The 21,282-nt window shown below is 36.0% G+C and overlaps 1 protein-coding gene across 1 annotated transcript; it reads right to left on the bottom strand.

The window, feature by feature from the left end:
• Nucleotides 1-5,938: 5,938 nt before the first annotated feature.
• Nucleotides 5,939-6,877, bottom strand: LOC122467864 (olfactory receptor 4F3/4F16/4F29). Its single transcript, XM_043554446.1, has one exon. It carries the CDS (start codon nt 6,875-6,877, stop codon nt 5,939-5,941), a length of 939 nt encoding a protein of 312 aa, XP_043410381.1.
• Nucleotides 6,878-21,282: the final 14,405 nt, after the last annotated feature.

Below are 21,282 nucleotides of genomic sequence, written 5' to 3'. Positions count from 1 at the left end.
GAATAGCCAAAGCAATATTGAAAAAGAAAAGCAAAGCTGGAGGTATCACAATTCTGGACTTCAAATTATATTACAAAGCTGTAGTTATCAAAACCTTATGGTACTAGCACAAAAATATACATATAAATAGAACAGACTAGAAAACCCAGAAACCCACAACTATATAATCAATCTTCAACAAAGCAGGAAAGAATATCCATGGCAAAAAGTCCCTTCAACAAATAGTGTTGCTAAAACTCAACAGCTACCTGCAAAAGAATGGAATTGGACCACTTTCTTACACCAGACACAAAAATACATTCAAAATTTGTGAAAGACCTAGATGTAAAACCTGAAACCACTCAATTCTAAAAGAGAATGCAGGCATTAACTTTTTTGACATCAGCCACAGCAACTTCTTTCTGGATATGTCTCCTGAGGCAAAGGAAACAAAAGCAAAAATAAACTATTAGGACTACCTCAAAATAAAAACTTCTGCACAATGAATGAATCGAAAAAACTAAAAGGAAACCTATGGAATAGGAGAAGATATTTGTAAATGACATATCCAATAAAGGGTTAGTACCCAAAATATATAAAGAACTTATCAAACTCAATACCCAAAAAACAAATAATTCATTTAAAAGATGGGCAGAAGACATAAACAGACATCTCTCCAAGAATACACAGAGATGCCCAACAGACACATGAAAAGATGCTCATCATCATTTATCATCAGGGAAATGCAAAACTACAATATCACCTCACACCTGTCAAAATGGCTAAAATCAACAATACAAGAAATAACAGGTATTGGCAAGGATTTGGAGAAAAAAAGGAATACACATGCATTGTTGGATGGAATGCAAACTGGTACAGTCACTCTGGAAAATAATATGGAGGTTCCTCAAAAAGTTAAAAATAGGGGCATGTGGGTGGCTCAGTCGGTTTAGCACGTGACTCTTGATTTCATTGTAGGTCATGATCTACCAGTTCATGAGATCAAGCCCTGTGTTGGGCTCTTCACTGAGAGCACAGAATCTGCTTGGGATTCTCTCTCCCTCTATGTCCCTCCCCCACTAATGTGTGTGCACCCACTCTCAAAATAAATAAACTTTTTTAAAAAGTTAAAACTAGAACTACCCTATCATCCAATAATCACATTACTGCATATTTACCCAACGAATACAAAAACACTAATTGAAAGTGATACATGAACCCCTCTGTTTATAATAGCATTATTTACAGTAGCCAAGATATAGAAGCAGCCCAAGTATCCATGGATTGATGAACAGGTAAAGAAGATGTAATATACATATATAGGAATATTACTCATCCATAAAAAAGAATGAAATCTTGCCATTTGCAACAACATGGACGGAGCTAGAGAGTAGAATGCTAGGTGAAAAAAATCAGTCAGAAAAGACAAATACCATATTTCACTCATATGTGGAATTTAAGAAGCAAAACAAATGAGCATATGGAAAAAAGAGAGAAAAATCAAGAAATATACTCTTATTTATAGAGAACTGATGGTTACCAGTGGGAGGGAGGTTGGGGGTATGGTTAAATAGGTAATGGCAATTAAACCGTGCACTTATGATGAGCACCAGGTGATGTATGTAATTGTTGAATCACAATAACATACATCTGAAACTAACAACACAGCTAATTGGAATTAAAATAAAAAATTAAAATAATTAGAAAGTAGAAAAGGCAAATTAAAAACAAATAAGAATATAAACAATACAAACAGAAATTAATGAAACAGGTAACAGAAAACAACAGAAAAAAAATAGAACCCAAAGGAAGTAATAAAGAGCAGACCAGAAATAGAGACTGAAATGACAATAGAAAAGATCAATAACATTAAGAGCTTGTTCTTTGAAAAGATAAACAAAATTTTCCTTTAACTAAACTAACCAATAAAAAATAGAGGGCTCAAATAAATGAAATCGGAAATAAAAGAGGTTGCAACAGATACCATAGAGTATGATTATAAGAAAGTACTATAAACAAGTATACACCAACAAATTAGACAACCTAGAAGAATGGATAAATTCCTATAAACACATAATCTTCTAAAACTGAATCATAAAAAAATAGAAAATGTGAGTAGACCAACTTCTAGTAACAAGATGAACTGGTAATCAAAAACTTCTCAATAAACAGAAGTCCAAGACCAAACATTTTCACTGGTTAATTCTACCAAACATTCAAGGCAGATTTAATACCAATCCTTCTCAAACTCTCCCAAAACACTGAAGAGAAGGAAATGCTTCCCAAGCATTACCCTGAACCAACACTACACCAGGACAACATAAAAAAAAAAAAAAATTACACGCTGATATCCTTGATGAATGTAGCTGTGAAAACCTTCAATAAAATATAAGCAAATTAATTTCAACAATATATAAAAGAATCATACATATTGATCAAGTGGGGATTATTCCAGAGATAAAAGTGATACAACATCCAAAGAAATCAATCGATATGATACAGGTTAACAAAATGAAGTATAAAAATCATAAGATCATCTCAATAGATACAGAAAAAAAATCATATGACAAAATTTGACATTTATTTCTGATAAAAATCTCAACAAAGTGGGTATAGAGGGAACAAACCTTAACATAATAAACGCCATGCATGACAAACTCACAGCTAACACCACACTCAATGTTGAAAAATTACAAACTTTCAGTTTTTCACTCTCATCATTTTTATTCAACAAAGTGTTGAAAGTTCTAACCACAGCAATAATGCAAGAAAAAGAAAAAAGGCCACTCAATTATGAAAGGAAAAATAAAACTGTTACTATTTATAGATCATGTAATACTATATACAAAACAACCCTGAAGCTTCCACCAAAAACCTTGAGGAACTGTTAAACAAATTCAGAAAAGTTTGAGGATACAAAATTAATACATATAAATCTATGGTGTTCCCTATACACTAATAACAAAATATCGGAAAGAAAAACTAAGAAATAAACCCCACCTCCAATTACATCAAAAAGAGGAGCTCATGGGTGGCTCAGTTGGTCAAGCATCCAACTCTTAATTTTGGCTCAGGTCATGATCCCAGGATCATGGGATCAAGTCCCACGTTGTGGAGCCTGCTTAAGATTCTTTCTCTCCCTCTGTTCCTCTCCCCTGCTCACACTCTCTCTCTCTCAAAAAACAAAACAATCAAACAAAATAGTAATCAAAACAATATGGTATTGGCATAAAAATAGACACACAGATCAATGGAACAGAATTGAGCACCCGGAAAAAAACCCACACATATACGGACAATTAATGTATGACAAAGGAGCTAAGAACATACAATGGAGAAAGGACAGTCTCTTCAATAAATGGTGGTAGGAAAACTGAACAGCCACATGCAAAATAATTAAAGTAAACCATTATCTTACACCATACATAAAAATCAACTCCAAATAGGTTAAAGATTTGAACATAAAACCTGAAACCACAAAATTCCTAGAAGAAAATATAGTCAGTCTTGACATTGGTCTTAGCAATGTTTATGAATCTGACTCCAAAGGCAAGAGAAACAAAAGCGAAAATAAACAAATGGGCATACATCAAACTAAAAAGCTTCTGCATATCAAAGGAAACCATCATAAAAATGAAAAGACAACCTAATGAAGTGGAGAATATATTTGCAAATCACATATCTAGTAACAGGTTAATATCCAAAATATGTACAGAATTCACACAACTCAATAACAATAAATCAAACAGATTTTTTAAATGGACAGAGGATCTAAGGAGACACTTTTCCAAGAAAGACATACATACTACCAAAAGGCACATGAAAAGATATTTATATATCACTAAATATTAGAGAAGTGCAAATAAAAACCACAATGAGACATCACTTCACGCTTGTTAAAATGGCTATAAGCAAAAGACAAGAAGTAAGGGTTGGAGAGAACATAGATAAAAAGGAAGTTTCATACACTGTTGGTGGAAATGTAAATTGGTGTGTCCACCATGGAAAATAGTAGAGATTCCTCAAAAAATTTACATCTACCATATGATACAGCTATACCACTTCTGGGAATTCATTCAAAGAATATTAAAACACTAATTCAAAAAGATATATGTACCACTATGTGCACTGCAGCACTATTTTCAATAGACAATATAAGGAAGCAGCTTAAGTATCCATGGATACTTTATCCAATGGATAAAAAAGATGTGGTATATATAAACAAGATAAAACTACTCAGCCACAAAGAAAAATGAAATCTTGCCATTTACAACAATATATATGGACTTCAAGGCTATTATGCTAAGTGAAATAAGTCAGAGACAAATACTGTATGATTTTACTGATCTGTGGAATCCAAAAACAAAAAAGTAAAACAAACAAACAAAAACAATACAAACCCAAACTCATAGATATAGTGAAGAGATTGATGCTCACCAAGGGGAAGAATATGGGGGGTGGGGGGTGAAATGGTCAATCGTATACTAATGAACAATAACTAGACTTTTGGTGGTAATCACTTTGTCATGTATACCGATGTCAAATTATAACACTGTACACCAGAAACATATATAATGTTATATATTAATTTTACCTTAATAAAAATAAGCTGAAAAATCTCTGGAATGCTGATAATATCTTTTTAAAAGGTACAAACTACCAATAGACAATGAAAGAGAGGAATATATTGAAAGTCGTAGATATATTTCTTTTCTTATTATTATTTTGAGAGAAAGAAGAGCATGTGCAAGCTCGGGAGAGGGAAAGAGGAAAAGGGACAGAGGGATGGAGAGAGAGACAGAGAATCCGAAGCAGGCTCCACACCCAGCACAGAGCCCAATGCGGGACTTGATCCCATGACTGTGAGATCACGATCTGAGCCAAAATCACGAATCTGATGCTCAACCAACTGAGTCACCCAGGCGCCCCTTGCAGATATTCCATAACAAGAGAATATTAGGAACAGCTTTTCCAATAATGATGACAACATAGATTAATATGCACATTTCTCTAAAGACACAGACTACCAACAATTGAATTTATAGTTGAAAACTTTCTCCTAGAGAAAACTGCAGGCTAAAATTACTTCTCTGGTAAATTTTACCAAACATTTAAGAAAGAAACTACAACATTTCCACAAAACTTCTGCAGTAAAATTAAAACAAGGACATATATTCTAAAAGGCCACCATTATCCTGATACTAAACTAGATAAAGCACTGTTTCATAACCCAACATCCACTGCTGATTTTAAAAACTAAATAGAAAGGAATTTCATCAGCCTGATAAAAAGCTTGTATTAAAGACCTATACCTAGCATCATACTTAACAAAAAAATGAAACCTTTTCTTATAAGAATAAAAACAAGTCAAAGATGTTCACCCTAACCACTTGTATATTCAGCACTACACTATTTGACCTGTCAAGTACAATAAGGAAACAGAAATGAATAAAATTATCCATACTAGAATAAAAGAAGTAAAATGTGTTTATGCACTGAAAAAATGACCATCTATGAGGAAGATCCTACTTACTCTGTAAAAAACCAAGAGGAAGTGAACGATTTTGCAAGTTTTCAAAATACAATTTCAATAAACAAAATATCTATTATATTTCTATAATTAGCAATAAACAATTATAAACTAAACAAAAATGCCATTTAAAACAGCACCAAAAATTAAAATAATTAGGAACAAATCTCAAGAAAGATATGCAAGACCTGTTCACCAGAAACTATATAACATTGCTGAAATAAATTAAATGGGACTTCCATAGATAGCGAGATATACTGTTTCCATGGCTTACTCTTCATAAGGATTAAATAGATTCATCATGTAAGAATTATGTCACAGCTGTGATAACATTCATATCAATATTAGATGTCCCAAGTTTTCTGAATCCAAAATATCAAAGATAGAAACAAAAGGCTATCCCATGATTAGTGAGAAGTCATATATCACTTATGAGATCTTCCTGTAAATCACTAGCTGTCTGCATACTCTCTTGATTGCTGCCTTCATCTCTTTATTCCTGAACGTGTAGATGACTGGATTCAGAAAAGGAGTGATGACTGCATCAAAAATGGCAAGAAATTTGTCCATCTGGGAATTGGGATGTGGCCATGTATAGACAAACATGGTTGGACCAAAAAACAAAAGGACCACAGTGATGTGAGCTGACAGGGTGGAAATGGCTTTGGATGAACCACCTGAGGAATGTTTCCAAACAGAAAAAAGGATGATGACGTAGGAGATGAGGAGTATGAAGAAGGAACCCACACAGATAAACCCACTGTTAACAGTGACCATGAACTGCAATCTGTAGGTATCTGTACAGGCCAGTCTGAGGAGCCGAGGAAGGTCACAGTAAAAGCTGTCCAATACATTAGGACCACAGAAGGGTAAATTAACAATGAATGCTAGTTGGAACAGTGAGTGACTGACACCAAGGGCCCAGGCAGCAGCCAGAAACAAAACGCACATTCGTGGGCTCATGATGGTCAAGTAGTGGAGAGGCTTGCAGATGGCAACATATCTGTCAAAGGCCATGGCGATGAGCAGCACCATCTCCACACCACCAATGACGTGGATGAAGAAGATCTGGGCGATGCAGCCTCCAAAGGAGATGACTTTGTGCTTTCTGAAAAGGTCATAAATCATCTTGGGTGAGGTGGCAGAGCAGGCTCCCAAGTCAATGAAAGAGAGATTGGCCAGTAGGAAGTACATGGGGGAATGCAAGTGAGGATCAACGGTCACAGAGAACACAATGAGGATGTTCCCGGTCATGCTTGCCACATAGAGCACAGAGGAGAACACCAGGAGGAGAAGCTGGATCTCCCATGAATGAGTGAGTCCCAGAAACACAAACTCAGACACAACCGAGTGATTCCCTCCATCCATTGATCCAGCCAACTGGGCTGCCAATGAAATAAGAACTAAGAAAATGAGGAGGAAAATGTGATTATGGAGATAATAGGTCATAGAATTACTAATGTTTCAATATTCTTATGAATGAAAAGGATATAGTTATCTACTTCCTCAAATATAAAAAAACATAAATCAACACACTACCATCACATGTGTGTTAAGACATAATTTTAAACTATCACCAATACTCTTACTGCAACGTTCTGTTCTCAAATGAACAGATTAGCCATGAACATGGACAGATGAGTACCCACGACATTCATCGTCTGTTTAAATCACTTTTGAGGGCACCTGAGTGGCTCAGTCCTTTGAGCATCCAACTTCAGCTCCAGTCATGATCTCATGGTTCGTGAGTTCAAGTCCCACATCAGTCTCTGTACTGACAGCTTGGAGCCTGGAGTCTACTCCTGATTCTCTGTCTCTCTCTCTGCCCATTCCCCCCACCCTCATAAATAAATAAAAAACATTAAATTTTTTTAATTTAAATCACTTCTGATATTGACTATTTCTCACTTCTAACATAGTCCATCTTACTTTTATGTATGTCCTCATAATCTACTCCTCTTCCCAGATTGCTCCCACAATTTTCTGATAAAAAGTAGGATGAGAGGAAAGCATGATTAACAAATCAATTGTCACCTTGAGTGAGAGAGTGACTAATATATGAGTTGAGACTAAATTAAGACTGGCTGTAGATTAAGATTGAATAAAGACACTGACTGAGGTATGTGAAATTGAACAGCCCACTAGTAAAACACTTGTTAGGTGGACTCTAAAAACGGAACAAGTGTTTTCCATCACATTTTATTATGTTCACTATCCTGGGTGCCTCTAGTTCCCATGCAATTTTCATAACTACAAAGCCCTAAACTGGCCTCAACATTCAATAAAAATGTCATGCCACTAGGATGCAAGGCTTTTTCCAAACCTAATAAATGTGTACTTGAAAGATTTCACCAGATTCTGCTAAGGTGCATGCCTAAAGTGGCCACCAAGGGTGTAACATATTTTTGCAAACAGCTTTTCCCTACTCATCCATATGAAAGTATTAAAGATCAGCACTTGGAATAGCTAGGATTGTGTGTTTTAATTCATCAGTGTCTCATCCTCCCTTTGGTGTCAACCTTTACGTCCACTGACATCCCCACCCACACCATTTAAAGTGCTTAGTACCACCTGCAGGTAACCTGTTGTGTGGTATTTTCCTGCTTACTGTGAAATCTATTCAGATATTTTATCTTCAAGGCAATTTGTATTTTGTCCTTTTGATTTAGGATTATAAAATAAGAAGTCAAACATTAATAAATCACATTTTAAGAAGAACAGAGGATCTTTCTTCTTGATCTTAAACCATAAAATACAAAATGTGACACTGGAGATTCAGTCCTTTAATATGTATAATATTTATATGTGAAGTGGATGGTGAGCAGACAACAGTGTTCTATTTGTCTCTGTGTTCAGATACCTACCTTGATCATATCCTATAACAGAGAGTAATTTCCAAAAACAGTAATAAGGTTGATTATTTTAGGAATTGATGAGGTACAGTAGAACGGTATAATGACATCCTTCATTTTTACAACTACAATTCCAGACTTTCTCACACAAAGGAGCATCTAACTGATGCCCTCAGTCATCCCAGACTGCAAAACACATGGAGACTATCACTGTGTCCTGCCCCCCATTCTGGGTCTCCACCACTAGCATGAATCTCTGTTCTCAACCACATGTAGTGATTATACTGTTACCTCTTGAACTAACAGTCTACGGTCTCAAGGTGCACACTTTCTATTCCCAGAAAACTGGGGCCTAGAGTAGGGGGCACTTATGCTGCTCATCCAGGGAGGAAAAGACAGCTCCAGCTCAGAAAAGGACTGACAGGATGGATATGCATGGGGAAGTGATAAAGGCACTGGAGAGGGAGTCAGGAAACTCAGTAATTATTGAAAAAGTCCTAAGGCCTTGATGAGGAAAAGCACATTTCCCCAGCATAATGAGATGAAAATTCTCATGGAACTAGATGAAGTCTATTTTGTCCAATTGGTCATCATTCAGATGAAAAACATGAGACCCATCAAAGTAAACAGAGTTTCCAAGATTCGCACAAGTGGCAATCTGGGGACCAAAACTTCTGTGTCTTGATTCTTATTCCAAAAAGAAAAATCCTAGGGAAAACAATCAAGTAAAAGAAAGCAAAACTCAAAACAGTGATTTTTTTCTTGGTTAAAATCAAAGCTAACTAGAGACATTCATCCATGATGTCCATTACTCTATAGCAAACTAACAATAATTAAATATTACATAGAATGTGTACTCAATTAAAAATTATTTGATTAGTACAATAGGAAATTATACCTGGGAAAGTGATTATTCATTGCTATTATAATTTGTATACTGATTCTTCGTATTTTGGTGGTTATGTAACTAGTCGCTACAATGGTGAAAAACTTAATATAATGTTTCTAGGAATTCCATCCTTTGGTCTCTCTAAAAGATTTTTTTAAAGTAGGGGTGCCTGGGTGGCTCAGTGGGTTAAGCGGCCAACTTCGGCTCAGATCATGATCTCGCGGTCCGTGAGTTCGAGCCCTGCGTTGGGCTCTGTGCTGACAGCTCAGAGCCTGGAGCCTGTTTCAGATTCTGTGTCTCCCTCTCTCTGACCCTCCCCTGTTCATGCTCTGTCTCCCTCTGTCTCAAAAATAAACGTTAAAAAAAAATTTAAAGTAATCTCTATACCCAGTGTGGGGCTCGAACACATGACCCCGAGATCAAGAGTCGCATGCTCTACCAACTGAGCCAGCCACGCACCCCAGTCTTTCTAAATTTTATTGTCCTCAAAGGTCAATTAAAATCCCAAATACTTCTTGCAGCTTTTGTTAACCATTTTCCTTGATACTGATTTATTCTTTTGCTAACTCCTGTAAGTCAAAGAAAACAGTTGGAAAAAAACACATGAATTGTACACATACAAATACAAATCTAATGCATTATACAACACATGTCAAGTGAATACTAAAATAAATATGTGGTCAGTTGGGGCATGGGAAGGGAAATGTGCTATAGATATTCAAAGGTAGACGGTAGCTGGTATCAGCAAGAGCAGATGGATAGCAGATGGCTACCCTAAGAACACAGATATTGATCTGGTCCTTTGGGAATTATAATTGAATAAAAAGAGAGACACACTATGTGGAAAATACCTTGAATTATATAATATGAAAGTAACTTTTAATAGTAACCATCATTATGCATGTAGGTATAGCCCATACTATGAGAAGTTAGAGTAATAACCCCAGGCTGTAGTAAGGCAATGCCTTTAGGTCAGTGATCTTTACTATTTTTTATTCTCTCATTTCTTGGTCTTCTTTTCCAATTGTTTTAAAAGACACAAGGGGAAATTTTTCATTTAAAAACTTACAGTAGCCATGACTAATAGTCTCCCCATGAGAAGGCACCTAAGGCCTTGTAGCATATTTCTTGGTAGGGGTCAGATAGCATTTAATCTTCAAGCCTATACTCAGCACTCAGTTTATTTTCTTGAAGTCTTGAAATAATCTAGGATGCAGAAAAAAATAAAGCAGAGAGAAAAAAGAAAGAATGAAGATTTTAAATGTGGAGGGAAACAAGAAAAGGGGGAAATTAGGAAAGATGTTTATGATAAAGGGAAAAAAAGAAACTGTTAGAAAAAAAGAGAAAAAGCTAAACAAGGATCAGATGTATTAAATATGGCAGCCAAGGTTAGTAAGAACACAGGTAAATTAAAGAGAACACCAATCTCTCACCTTTAATTCACTGATTCAGGGTTCCTCCTGACTTTGACATTGGATAGGATTTAAGGTAGGCAGATGCTTCTATTACTTGCCTTATTCAGGCTCACAGAGTTTCTGTGAAAATCACACATGATAATAAATGGACAGACTGCCTTTTATACTGTATAATGACATACACAATTCACTGTAAAATATTTAACTGTTTTTTAATTATTTGAGAAGTCTAGTCATATACTAAGCAGGAAAAAGAGGCATAGAGAACAACAGAAAATAGCCATGTGAAATTCTCCCCACTGTGTGTTTTCTCTGGGTTCTACTATCCCAGCAGGGTTATCTGTCCAGTCAGCTTCTCCTGCTGAAGGTCACAGTAACTTCCAAAGGTGGTATTCTTCTACATGGTGGACTTATCGTACAGTGATAGGCTCACAGTCAAAAGTCCAGAAATCATTTCCAAATTTTCATCTCTATATTCTTCAATCCTAAAAACACAAAAATTCACAGACTGCCTTTCACACATTATAGAATGATTAGCAGCTTGGGCTTTGATGGCAGGCATCACCATTCACTTTCTATGTGAGCACGTCAAAGTTACTTGACCTCTGTGAGCTTCAGGATTCTCATTACTAATGTGGAGATCATAATACCTCTTTGCAGGGTGTTGTGAGAAATGAATGATATATATAAACTTACCTAAACTCAGTGCCTACCACATAGTATGGCACAATAAATGTTTTCTATTATATACTGAAGAATATGCACATGAGTGACTTTTTAAGTACAGAAAATCATTCCTCAAATTCTGAAACTTCCATTATTCTAAAGCATTGAAACTAGACCTGGTTTTAGGCAAAGCTTTCATATCCACACTTGCATTCAATCACTTGAGCATATTTCCCAAATAACGATTTTGCTCCTTAGTGGAAATACTAATCACTTTCACATCTGCTGTTCCCAGAATCCAAAGCCATAAATTTCAATTTTAAAAAAAAATTTTTTCTGACCACCACAGAGAACACTGGACATTTCCCTTGTCATTAGTGGTAAGAGGGAGAAGGGAATGGAGAAAGGGCCAAGGTGGGTGCTTTAAGAAATTTTTGAAGACTCTGCCCATCCAGGCTCAAATATGTGCTGATCTGCCAGCACAGACTCTGGGGAAAACAGACTCTTCTTTCAAACTTCCTTTTTCACACAAAATTCTTTCATTTTTACTTCTACTTTAATTGTACGAGTGGAGAAAGAGGGGTAGTTCAGGTACATTATAGTCACATTCAAAACCAAAGTCTTAGGTATGTTATAGTCCCCATTCTTCTCACTTATTCATTTTGTTAAAATGGAAATGCTTAGTATGTGTCAGACCTCAAGACTGACCAATGTTGTACAAAGTCAATCCTTATCCAACTGTATATAAATATACTTCAGGCATTGCATGACACATGTCATAGAAGTAAGTGTCCTCTAATACATGAGGAGAGTGGGAAAAGACAACTATAGTGATGAGAAAAGGCAGCATACCAGATGCGGCATTTGTGTATAGCTTTAAGAGTTGGTAAATATTACAAAACACAGCATCCAAGAGAGTCATTTCAAGCAGATGGTAAAATATGAAAACAGATAAGTTTGGTGCTCACTGGGTTAAGGGTGAAGCATGCAGATTATCTACAGAATAGATATTGGTTTTGGAGAAGAGAAAAAGTAAGATGAGAAAAAAATGGTAGAGATTAGTTTGTGCCTCACCTTAGGAACTAATACAGATATTCAAGAATTATTAAATAAATGTACAGAGTCAATGAAGAAGAGGATGCAAGGAACTGGTGATAAGACCAGTAATTAGGGAAGATGCTCCATCTGAAAGTGTGATGGGTCATTTGGAGGAAAGAAACAAGACAAGAAGTCCTCTAAAGAGAATGCTGAAATAAAGCAGATCTTGGGGGGCTATACAGATGTACTAAAATTTAAGGTTTTAGCTTTAAGACTGTCAAAGCAAAAACGAAAATACTAAGAAATACACAAAAAATTGGTGGCCAGTTAAAGTTGGATTGAACCCGAAGAGTGACGTCAAAGATGATATCAACATTAGACCATGAATAGATAGGACAATGGCAGATTCATTTTTATAAATAAGGAAAACGGACACAGAATTTGTGAGGATGGAGAAAATAGATGATTTTATTTATATTAAACAATTAGAGTTTCAGATACTAGTAAGATATCCAGGTGGAAATATGAGTCAGGATGTATGGGAAGAAATATAGGTTCAAAATATAACTGTATAACAATCCATATGAGTAATAACTGAATGTACGAGAGTGAATAAGGCCCCTGAGGGAAAGAGTATGGAGGGGGGGAAAAAGCAAAGACCCAACCATATAGAAATTCATAGTGAAAATGTGAAAGGAGACAAAGGAGCCAACAAATTGGACAAAACAATCACAGAGGTCAGAGGACAATAAGTGGTGAGCCAGAGAAGCCAAAATTGAAGAGACAAAGTGAAAGATGAAACAGAAGAAAGGGAAGGAGTAGAGAAATCTTATGACAGTGAAGAAAATGTGATGAGAGAGTAAAAACATATATATAAGAAAATTGAGATACCAACTCACATAAATTTCTTTGCTTTGTAAATGGGCAGTTTGGCGTATCAGAGGCACACACTATAAATATCAAGTGGGTTCATTAATGAATAAATAATATAATAAATGAGAGAGAATTGTCAAAGAAGGATGAATGAAAGGTCTTCATTAGGGGCTGGATGACAATGTTTTCGAAGAACCTACATGCCGTTGTGTTGTGACACACACTGTTAATATTCAGCAGCCTGAAAGCAATCAAAGAGCTGTGACCAGTAGGAAGAGGGAGGAGCAGTTCAGTGGCAGGTGAGGCAGAAGTTTACAAAGGGATGAAGTTTCTAGGTCCTGAATAGATGGACCAGGTGGCTAAGCTGAACATAAATCATAGGCCATAAAGGCAGTCACAGAACCTGAAAAAATAACTAAAAACAACACAAAATTAAAAAACACAAGCTCAAACAGTTGGGAAACTTGAAAAGGAAGATAAATAGTCATGTGATAAACTTTGAGTCTTCTGTGATATTCTTCTATAGCTGTATTCTTATTCTTTGAGGCCTTTCCCCTACTAGATGTACACTTTCCCCTACTCGTATCCTCATCTGCCTATACAGAGCGACTCTCCTTCATGGGCTTGGTTCCTGCTCCATCCTCCTTCTCTAGGATGCCAGCAGCAACATGCCTCATAGAAGGCTGACATCAGAGGGGAGTTGAGGAAAACAATTTTTACATTCCTGGAACACAGAAATCTTAGCTTGCTGATTTACTCACTAAAGAGTGTCCTTCTGTCCCTCCCACTTACCTGCTTTGCCAAGAAAAGTGAGAGGATAGCATCATTAAAGATTCAGATAGATTATAGCTCTTCCAAAATCAAAGGGATCCTATACAGGATCATTAAAGACACACACAAATAGCTGTATAAAACAATCAGAGCGGCAGCTAATTATATCCCCAGGAGGTAGTGACCAAGTGATGCTGGAGAGATCTGGGATTGCCAAACAAATTACTTGGCCTGGGGAATTATTGCCTATAGCTGTTTCGGTTTTCCCAATGAAGCCCAGCAGAAAAGCTAACAGTGTTAATAAGAAAACAATGAGAGGCATTTCGCCTTGTAACACATAGGCGTTTTCCATTTTTTAGAGTGGCTTTAAATCTTTATCTTATGATGACTAAAGGTGAATTCCAGAGCAACATTAAAAACTGCCCTTTACAATTTTTAATCATTTAATCATTTCTATGTTGATTACCACAATACTATTCAACTTAAACAGAGAATATATCAAAAAGTATGAAGAATACATGGAGATAAAACCATATTATATGGCATGAGAAAAGTAGAGAGACTATGTAAGAAAATGAGATTTAAAGCGATTTCAAATATAATGATTCTGTACATACACTATTGAATACTCACTGCAAAGCAGGTGTTGCCACCTAATCTGAAATTATATTTCACTTAAAATTATAGAGATATTAAAAGTCTGGTGTATATACGAATATAGAACAGTCCCAAAATTTTCTTCTCTTTCTCCTACAGCTAACCTCCTTAAATTATAGAAAAGTCAGTATTGCCCAACATATTCATGAAGCACATATGATCCTGAATCCAAATTTTAAGCAAGTACAGCAGCAAAAATAAAACTACGTTAAGCTCAATTATGTAAATAAATGCAGACTTTCAGACTAAGAGTCCAAACTGAGATGCTTTTTTCCTCTTCCTTTATGGCAGAAAAAAACATAAATGTAAACTCCATCCTTAGGCTAGGAAATATATCTACAATTCCAAACCACAGAACATGAAGAAAAAAAACTTATGTGCAACAAAAATTGAAACAGGGCAAGAGTGAATACCAAAATAAAAATCATGCCTCCTAAAATCTTGAGCTAGGCACCAAACTCAGCAATCTCAAAAAGAGGTGGCTACACTTCGAAAACAACCAGCGATCTTTCCTTTGAACAGAAACATGGGAGTGTGTGAACCCTCACTCCACAGAGTAACCAAGGAAAGAATCTTAAAGAGAAAGACACAGATACAGCATCTTTGGTGTAAGGAGGCCATTTGTGGAGGAATGAAAGAAAACTCAAGGCAAGAAGCAGGGGGTGGGGTGGGGGGAAGCAGCCAAACACCTGACTGTTCCCATTATGTAATGAAAAGGATAAATCTTAAGACACATGACCAAAACTAACAAGTATGGCTGCTCTTTGCCAGGGAGTAGTTAGCCAAGGAATCCATGAGAGAGTCGTCCCATCAGGTAAGAGTGTATTTGCAGACAACATTCCAAACTCAGATGCCTTCTATCATATCCATTAAATCCCTTAGTTCCTCCTTCACACTATTCTTTCACATTTCCAGTATATTTAATTAGTATATGAGATTAATAATTCAGGTGCCTGAATGGCTCAGTCTGTAGAGCACAGGATTTTTTTTTTAATTTTTTTTTCAACGTTTATTTATTTTTGGGACAGAGAGAGACAGAGCATGAACGGGGAAGGGGCAGAGAGAGAGGGAGACACAGAATCAGAAACAGGCTCCAGGCTCTGAGCCATCAGCCCAGAGCCTGACGCCGGGCTCCAACTCACGGACCGCGAGATCGTGACCTGGCTGAAGTCAGATGCTTAACCGACTGCGCCACCCAGGCGCCCCAGGATTTTTTTTTTAATATAGTTTATTGTCAAATTGGTTCCATACAACACCTGGTGATCATCCCAACAAGCGAGAGCACATGACTCTTAATCTCAGGGATTTAAGTCTGAGCTCCACGTTGGGTGTAGAGATTACTTAAAAATAAAAACTTTAAAATTAATCATATTATATATTATAATAATTTTATAAAATAAATCAGGTGATGACCTATATGAAAATACTTCAGGGGCCCCTGGGAGGCTCAGTTGGTTACGCGTCCACCTCTTGATTTCGGCTCAGGTCATGATCTTGCAGTTTCTGAGTTTGAGCCCCACATCAGGCACCACGTGTGGAGCCTGCTTGGGATTCTAGCACTCTCTTTCAAAGTAAATAAACTTTAAGAAAACCTTCAAGGAGAAAAGGGAAAATGGCATAATGTATATACAATAAACATAATAGAAGGTTTTATGCCATGAAGTAGTGAAAGGAGCAAAATTTTCTATACATTTTTCAAGATATAACTTCTTTCTAAAATGACAGAAAATATACATGGGTTATGCAAAGAAATAACTGACAGAAAATACGAAATGGTAAAAAAACAAATCGGACAAATTCAAGAAGCACAGGCATACCTCATTTTATTGCACTTGACTTTATTGCACTTGGCAGGTATTGCACTTTTACAGATTGAAGTTTTGTGGCAACCCTGCATTAAACAAGTCTATCAGTGCCATTTTTCCAACAGTATTTGTTTACTTCATGTCTCTGTGTCTCTGTGTCACATCTTGGTATGCTCACAATATTTGAATCTTTTTCATTATTATTATATTTATTAGGGAGTTCTGTGCAATAATGCTGGAAAATAGTATGGAGGTTTCTCCAAAAAGGTAGAAAAGGAACTACCCCATGACCCAGCAATTACAGTACTAAGTATTTATCCAAAGGACACAAAAATACTGATTCAAAGGGGCCACATGCACCCCAATGTTTATAACAGCACTACCAACAATAGCCTAATTATGGAAAGAGCCCAAACGTCCATCAATTGATGAATGGATAAAGAAGATATGGCACATATATATATTTATGTGTATATATATATATATATATATATGCACATACATACACAGTGGACTATCAGCCATCAAAACAAAGAAACCTTGCCACTTGCGACAATGTGGATGGAATTAGAGTGTATTATGCTAAGTGAAATAAGTCAGAGAAAGACAAATAGCGTATGATTTCACTCATATGTGTAATTTAAGAAACAAAACAGATGAACATAGGGGAAGGGAAGGAAAAATAAGATAAAAACAGAGAGGAAGGCAAACCATGAGAGATCCTTCAGTACAGAGAACAAACTGAGGGTTGCTGGAGGGGAGTGGATGGGGGCATGGGCTAAATGGGTGATAGACATTAAGGAGGGGACTTGTTGGGATGAGCACTGGGTGTTATATATAAATGATGAATCACTAAATTCTACTCCTAAAACCAATACTATACTATATATGTTAACTAACTTCAATTTAAATAAAATCTTGGAAGAAAAAAAGAAATAAAAAATACAGATTAAAATAAGATCTAAGAAATGAAAAATTAGTGTTCCTTAGCGTTCACTATAATTGGTAAAGAAAAAAATTCAAAAGAAAACTTCTCTGAAATGAAAGAAGCATTGAACTACAGTCTAAAGAGCCTGTCATGGGGCGCCTGGGTGGCTCAGTCGGTTAAGCGTCCGACTTTGGCTCAGGTCATGATTTCACGGTCCGTGAGTTCGAGCCCCACGTCAGGATCTGGGCTGACAGCTCAGAGCCTGGAGCCTGTTTTGGATTCTGCGTCTCCCTCTCTCTCTGCCCCTGCCCTGTTCATGCTCTGTCTCTCTCTGTCTCAAAAATAAATAAATGTTAAAAAAAAATTTTAAAGAGCCTATCATGACCCAGGGGAAAAAATGTTATTGCATGGGCCACATCAAGGCCAATCCAGTTGAAGTTACCAGACTTCACACACACAAAATAAACAGCCTACAAAATAACAAAACAAGCAAACACCTTAGGAAACAGAGTTCCCTTGAGGTCTTATAAAAGAAAACCATCAAAGAATAAGCTCCACTAATCAAAAAGTGACTAGAGATGACATATTCAATTATAAAGCCTAATATTAAACAATTCTGGGGATTATGATTAAAGAACAGAATACAAACGTTACAAACTATGACAGTATTAAAGAGTAATTAACTTAAAAATTTAAAAAAACATTTCTACTGAAAAACTCTGTTTTTCCTCACCTTTCGCAGTCAAAGAAAATCAACACATCACTTTAAGGATAATTAAGTACGTTGAAGTATAAGGATAATGATTAAAAGAACTAGGAATACTAAAATCAAATCAAATTGAGTGAAGGGAGATGGAGAAGGGGGTAAAGGGTTAAAGTTTAATAGTTTCTTTCTCATAGTGAGAAGTCAATGGATACTGTCTGTGGAGGTAATGCAAAATTAAAGAATTAACTTATAAACAATGAATAATTAAAAATGAATTATAAACCTTCAAAACGGTTAAAACATTCACACACAAAAGAAATAAAACATCATATGGAGAAATTTTAATGACAGGATTAAATGGATGCATAAAATTTATGCATTTACTAATATTTACTGAGCACCCTGTAAAAGTGTGTTTATTTCCAAATATTTGGGATTTTCCCATATGTCATTCCATTCATCTTTAACGTAATTCTGTTATTGCCAGAGAATTATTTTGTATGATTTCAATTTTTAAAATTCTGGTAAAGTTTGCCTTATGGTTCAGAATATAATCTGTCTTCATGGATATTGCATGTACACTTGAAAAAATGTGTGTATTTTGCTATTGTTGGGTAGATTGCTCCAGAAATGATTATTGGATCCACTTGGTTAAGAGTGTTACCTAGGTCTTCTGTATCCTAATTCATTTCTCTACATACCTTTTCCATCAAGCATAGGTGTGGACTTTTCTATTTGTCTTTTCAATTCCACCCATTTTTTACTCATGTATTTTAAAGCTTTTTCATTCAGGACATGAAAATTTATGATTTTTATGTCTTCTTGCTAAATTTACCATTTTATGATTATGTCATGTCTATTTTCTTCCCTAGTAACGTTTTCTGAAGTGCACTTCAGTAAAGTAATTAATATAAGCTATTAATATAACAGCTCCCATTTTTTTTCACCATTTGTATGATACATTGTCCATCCTTTTTAACATATATATCTTTATATTTAAAATGGGTTTGTTGTAGACGCATATAGTAGGTATTTTTTTCAATCTGATAACACGTCTTTAATTAGCATGCAGTCCCCTATAGTTAATGAAATTATTAACACGGTCATTTAGGTCTAGCATTTTATTATTTATTTTGTTTTCTCGCCCCATTGTTGTTCTTCCCTTCATCCTTTTGGGTTTCCTTTTGGGTTATTTGAATATTTTTTTAATTTGATAAATTTTTATATTTACTTTTTTTTTATTATTATTATTATATCCCGGTTACTGTTGCTGCTGCTGTTAGTGCTACTCTGGAGATTACACATACCTAATTTTTCACAGCTTATATTTAATATTGTGCCACTTCAAGCAAAATGTAAAAGGCCTACCATAGAGTTCTCTATATACTCCCTATTTTATGTCATGGTTGTCATATGTATTATACCTAAAAGTTCCTTGATCTGAATATCCCACATCTGAACATCGATGATTCAATGTGATGATTTTTACCTTTAATATTCATACATATTTTAGAGAACTTAAGAGGAATATTGTAATATTATATTTTTATATATACCATTCCTGACCCTCCTGAAATTCCACTCTCTTCTGGCCTTTATGGGCTTTTTTCTGAGTAATCTGTTAACATTTACATCATTTCCCTTCTATATAATGTGTCTTTTTCTCAGACTGCTTTCTGTAATTTTTTTTTCTTTTTTTTTTTTTTTTTGGTCAGTATTTTATGAAGTTTCACTGTAATGATTCTGGCCATGTTTTTCTTTGAGTATATCCTGCTTCGTTTTGCTGGGCCTTTTGAGCCCCATACGTTGAGGTCTATACGTTTATGTCTTTAAACATATTTGGGAAACTTTCCACCATTGTTTCTTCAAACATCTTTTCTATACTAATCTCTGTCTCCTCTTCCTCTGGGACTTCGTGAAAAGAATGTTAGACCTTTCCCTATTGTCCCCAGACCATGAGAATCTGTTCATTTCCTTCCAAATTTTCTTAATCTCTCTTCTTCACAGTGGATCATTTCTACCGATTCATCTTCCAGTTCACTGTCTCTTCCTTTTACCATCTCCATCTGCTATTGATCCTATCCTGTAATTTAAATACTGTATTTTAAAGTTCTAAGTCTTCCATATCATTTTTCTTTATACTTTCTATATCTCTGCTGAGAGATTTATTTGTACTCATGTAATCCATCAGTTTATCTTTCCTCAAAAATGATAGCAGAAATAGTTGCTATAAAGTATTTGCCCCTTCCAGCATCTTGGTAGTCTTGGGGCATCTGTTGATTGTTCCCTTCGGAATGGATCACACTTTCCTCATTCTTAAGTGTCAAGTCATATTAGATTGTATCTCAGACATTTTGAATATTAAGTTGTGACATTCTGGGTAATGTGGAATCCTCTGGAGAAATGTTTATTGCTGTTTGCTTCTTTTAGGAGGCAATAAATTGGATTCAGACCACAAGTTCTGCTGTACCTTCAAATGGTAGGAGATCCAGGGTCAGCTCTGCTTTCAAAGCCTTAGCTATGCTGTTTTGAGTATGCCTCACTCATGGGACACCCGTTGGTTTGCCTGGAATTCTGGAAGTAGTTTGTACCATAGATAAGTTCTCAAGGGTCTTGTTATCCTATTTTTGATAGGTCTCACATGTGCACAGCTCAGAAACCAGCACAGGATGTGTGCTGCTGCATACACTGAATTAGGGGATCTCTCTCTATGGGTTGTTCATCTCCAAGAATCTTCCCACACTTTTTGAATTGCAGGGCCTATTTTCACCAGCTGACCAGAAATATGGGGTTTCTCTTAGAGTGAAGCAGCTGCTTCAATTCAGCTGAGCTTCAACTCCATAACTGGGTCCTTTCCTTGGGTAAGGCAGCAAGATAAGAGGCAGAAAAAATATGTAAAACTTATTTCACACTCTTCAGATCACAGGGGCTCTCTCTCAGTTCCCTTTTCCAAAAGGATGTGGTATCATCCCTCAGAATTTGAGCTGTCTGTGACACTGTCACTGCTCTGTAACAAGAGCTGCCCTGGATGGGCAAACAGAGAAAAGAGAGGGAAAGAAAGGAAAAAAAAACTATTTCCCTTATACTCACCAGTTTGCAGGAACCACTTTTCACAGTTCCCTGGCCAGAAGTCTTGATTTTCACTTAACGTATTTTCTGCCTGCATCATACCA

This window comes from Prionailurus bengalensis, chromosome B3, assembly GCF_016509475.1.
Source record: "Prionailurus bengalensis isolate Pbe53 chromosome B3, Fcat_Pben_1.1_paternal_pri, whole genome shotgun sequence".
Taxonomy (NCBI): Eukaryota; Metazoa; Chordata; class Mammalia; order Carnivora; family Felidae; genus Prionailurus; species Prionailurus bengalensis.
Note: the sequence above shows the minus strand (reverse complement) of the source record. Positions and strands in the feature narration are given on the sequence as shown.

Excerpts from the sequence above, each read along its gene's own strand:
- LOC122467864 (XM_043554446.1), bottom strand. The coding sequence starts at position 6,877 with ATGGATGGAGGGAATCACTCGGTTGTGTCTGAGTTTGTGTTTCTGGGA.